Source organism: Oncorhynchus clarkii, chromosome 1 (assembly GCF_045791955.1).
Source record: "Oncorhynchus clarkii lewisi isolate Uvic-CL-2024 chromosome 1, UVic_Ocla_1.0, whole genome shotgun sequence".
NCBI classification, from domain to species: domain Eukaryota; kingdom Metazoa; phylum Chordata; class Actinopteri; order Salmoniformes; family Salmonidae; genus Oncorhynchus; species Oncorhynchus clarkii.
Genome location: NC_092147.1, coordinates 80,701,133 through 80,705,715, shown reverse-complemented (window position 1 = coordinate 80,705,715; position 4,583 = coordinate 80,701,133). Strand labels below are relative to the sequence as shown.

Genomic DNA, 4,583 nt, shown 5'->3' with positions numbered 1-4,583 from the left:
TTTAATTTAACACGATAAAGATTGATTTCGTCCAAATTAAGTCTCTTTTCTCAGATGCATCTCTCTCTTTCCATGTGTCCCCTTTTCCCCATGCAACTATGCTCGCATGTAATCCGCTACAATAGCTGTCAAATCAAGGCAGGATTGACAGCCCCTGACAAATAACTGATTGATTGCGGTGGAGCAGAATTGACAGTTGACTGAGGGGTGGATATAGACATAGAAGGGCAGTGTATATTATAGGCTACTGAAAACATGTGACATTCTCATCCCTCCATCACTGCATTGGTCTGTTCCTGTCAACGCTTGTCTGAATCGAGTTGAAGTGGTTGATCTTCTGGTTGTGGGATATAATTCACATTGGGAAATGTATGTGTAGACTAAGATACATGCTTGTGTTAAGATTCAAGATTCAATAGGCCAAAAGTGCCAATAACAATGCTTATTAGTGCATTAGTCATTAGAAAACAAATGAATAACGATTGAATTTATTTTTATGAGTACATTTCCCATCTCCTAAGTATCATGTAGCTCATGTCTTCCAGTAATAACCATTACCACATCACCAACCTATTCATTTGCCAAATGTCTTCACTTGCGTCTATATACAGTTATTTTTCAGACGCTGAAAAATCTAAACAAGCCTTGCCCTGTCCTGCCTATAGGATGGTGAGAGCGCGCACAACAACCCAACTATTCCTCCCTACCTCTTCCCCCGCGCTGTAAAAATAGAGGATAACGTCACATCCCCTTGACCCTCCAATCACCTCAGGGTCCCATTTGATTGGAAGGCGGCAAAGGCTTTAATCTCGGACTAATTCAGATGCTTTTGAAGTGAGCATTTCTACCAGTTCGTACTTTGGGAGTATAGAGAGCGGATCTGCTGGGAGATACAGAACGCGCAATGCCTATGATGCAAGACGCAGCCTCGGATCCGCGATAACATCGCAATCACTCTCCTGTATCTTCTTCCTGCTTACCAGCCGCACCTTCTTATTTTCCTCTCACTATAAGGATTATTACACGCAATACCAACACTTTTTTACTCTCCTGATTTTCGAGAGAGGTTGTAATTGCTTTTCACCTTTCTTGATGAATCTGATAAATGCATTACCGACTAATTTCGTGAGAATTAGGACATGATCACATCGCCCTCGGTGTCTGCTCTGAGCAATAGTAATACTCATCTAGTCTGGGAGAGCATCGACTCTCGGAATAACATCAACAAGCCTTTTCTTCATTCCGTTCCCCCGTCGGACCATCTACGGCAAGCTAAGCGAGTCCCCATCAAGGTTTTGAGAATGCTTACGGCACGATCAGGACACATTTTGCACCCAGAGTACCTTCAACCGTTACCATCTACCCCGATTAGCCCTATTGAGGTAAGATTTAAAAAACAATTTAAAAAACAGCTGAATTAATAAGTTAAAGTTGACTGTTTTTGTTGTTTTGTAACCATTACAAATAGAAACGGTTCTCCCGGAATGTAGCACAGGAAACAGCATATAAATAACGATGTACTATATCGAAGTGTAGATGTGGGCTATTCTATTATAGAGCTCATTGATAAAATACATGTTTTATAAATGTAGGAAATGTTCATCGTTCTCTTAGAGCTCGGCTATTCTCTCGCGTAAAAGCTGCGCATTGCGCACTACTCTTTTATTTTGGGGTGGCGGCGGAGAAGGGCTCGGACATTCCGTTGCTGGATGCATTTCGATCAAAAGTCCTCTTGTTTGACTGTTTTTATATTTTTTCACTATTCAATTTGTAAATATCGGTCTTGTTGTTTTCTCTACAGCTAGATGCCAAGAAGAGTCCATTGGCACTGCTGGCGCAGACATGCTCTCAAATCGGTAAACCAGACCCCCCTCCCTCTTCCAAACTCTCCTCGATTACATCTAATGGATCTAGTGACAAGGAATCCAAATCCGGTCCATTAAAAATGAGCGACATCGGTGTGGATGACAAATCTAGCTTCAAACCCTATTCGAAACCGTCCGATAAGAAGGACTCGTCCTCGGGCGTTTCGAGTGGAGAGAAGACTGGTTTCCGAGTACCGAGCGCCACCTGTCAGCCGTTCACGCCACGGACAGGCAGCCCCAACTCCAGCACTTCTGCCTCTCCCATGCCGTCTGAGGGGAAGTGTGGAGACAGGGAGGACAAGAAAGATTCAGATTGTAATAAAAATGGCACAACGGACGGATCTGGAACCACTAACAGCCACAGCAGGATAAGCGTGAGTTGCGGTGGAATTAACGTGGAGGTGAACCAGCACCAGGAGACGCCCGGGTCCAAAGCCCCGTCTTCGGAATCGTCCTCCATAACCTCCGCTTCCTCAGCTTCCGGACTGGGGTCAGGACTTGTAGCCCCGGTCTCTCCTTACAAACCTGGTCAGACAGTTTTTCCCCTGCCGCCTGCTGGCATGCACTACCCCGGGAGTTTAGGGGCCTACGCAGGTTATCCCCAACACTATCTCCCCCACGGCGGCAGCCTGGTTAACGCACAGCTGGCCAGCATGGGCTGCAGTAAAGCCGGATCCAGCCCACTGGCTGGGGCCTCTCCACCCTCCATCATGTCAGCCAGCCTGTGTAGAGACCCTTACTGCTTAAGTTACCATTGTGCCAGCCACTTAGCGGGCGCTGCCAGTGCCTCACAGCAGTGCCACGACAACGCGATGAAATCCGGGTACCACCACATGTACCCGACACACCTTTTGCACGGCATGCACTCCTCTCCGCAGTCGTTCAGTGGACATCCTTTGTACCCCTATGGTTTCATGCTCCCCAACGACCCACTTCCTCACGTCTGTAACTGGGTGTCTGCGAACGGACCCTGCGACAAGCGTTTCTCCTCTTCCGAGGAGCTGCTGATACACCTGCGGACGCACACCGCCTTCACCGGGGCGGAAAAGTTGATATCGGGTTACCCTAGTTCCTCATCTTTAGCGAGTGCTGCGGCTGCCGCTATGGCGTGCCACATGCACATGCCGCAGTCCGGAGGCCCAGGAAGCCCCGGGACACTGACCCTGAGGAGTCCGCATCACGCGTTGGGACTAAGCAGCCGTTACCATCCGTACTCCAAGAGCCCCCTGCCTACCGGAGCCCCTGTTCCCGTCCCCGCAGCTACCGGGCCATACTACTCCCCATATGCACTGTACGGCCAGAGACTCACCACAGCATCGGCGCTGGGATACCAGTGAAACACACTTGACTTTTGAAAAGTTTATAATGATAAAATGCAAATATAAAGACTTTTATATCAACGCTCCACCTATGGACAGGATCCGTGGACTGTATTTATTTATGTCGACTGAAAGCGGACGATAATAGCTACAAATTGAAGATATTTGAGAGACTCGAAGTGCATTATGTTTAAACTGAACTCTATAGGTAAAATGAAAACACACATGGTAGAATACTAATAAAATAGAGGTTTTCATTTCGATGTTCATTTGAAATTGATATGATTGTATTGTTCTTATTTAATGTTTCATTGAAAATAAAATAATTGACATGCATGTTTGTTTCTTAAAATCCCAAATTGTCCACATTTAAAATTGCCGTTATTTTTCAGGTGTATACCAGGGAAAGAGAATTGGTATTTTTTTGTATGTATTCTGGAAAAATAAGAAACGATTCTGTTCCATATTTCCGTGTGCCTCCTTTTATGATAACAACAAGACCTACATTTTTAACATGCTATTTCATTAAACAGTTTCTGGTTTCTTTATGATTTTAAAGTGACATTATGAGATGTGCTGATCTGGGAAGTTAATCTTATTAACTGGTTGCATATACAAACAACTGGAACGTTATTTACAGAGTAGGCTATGTTTTTTTAAATGTTCACTTTAAAGTGCACTTTATTTCTACAACATCTCTATAGAGTTTAATGTGATTTTTTTTTTGCATTATACATTTGACTTAAGTTGAAACACTAGGCTATTTTAAAACTAAACAGACAACTTTGAAAACGAATGCAACTAAGATTGGACATTATTTCAACAATAGTGTATAGCTAGCTGAACGTCATGATTGAGTGTGTGAGCGCGAAGTGTGCAAGTGTGTCTGCATGTTCTGAAACGGGATGCATCCATCAAAGCATGTTAAAAATTGTTGATTGACGATTAGTTTTGACATTATTGCTGTAGTGATTGGATTTAGAAGGTCATTTCCAAATAAGTATTGTTGGCTAAATATAGTTTTCAATATTTGAGGATGTAGAAAAATGTTGTCTCTTGACATTGCATGGTTAATAGTGATCCCCTCGAGCAACAAACAGACAACGCCTCATTTTGAAATGCGTTATCAAGGTATTTGTATTATATTCACGAGTCATTGAAGATGTATTAATTATGAATATAGAGTATCCTACTAAAAACATACGGCAAAACTCTAGAAGGGAATAATAATATTGTATAGGATTACATAAGGAACATTGCGCATACTTGATTTTAGAATGTCTCTATAATCTATTTCCACTTTGACCCCACTTCAATATAGTTGGTTGAAAATAACTGATGATTTTAGAGACATCCAGCTGGGTGCAGACGTCAATTTAACGTCGATTCCACATTGGTC

General features: G+C 43.4%; 1 protein-coding gene across 1 annotated transcript; it reads left to right on the top strand.

Moving 5' to 3' along the window:
- The first annotated feature begins 848 nt into the window (after positions 1-848).
- On the top strand, positions 849-3,730 carry LOC139413115 (zinc finger protein 503-like). Its single transcript, XM_071160191.1, has 2 exons — positions 849-1,382; positions 1,802-3,730. Exons 1-2 carry the CDS (start codon positions 1,140-1,142, stop codon positions 3,200-3,202), a joined length of 1,644 nt encoding a protein of 547 aa, XP_071016292.1. The 5' UTR covers positions 849-1,139; the 3' UTR covers positions 3,203-3,730.
- Positions 3,731-4,583: the final 853 nt, after the last annotated feature.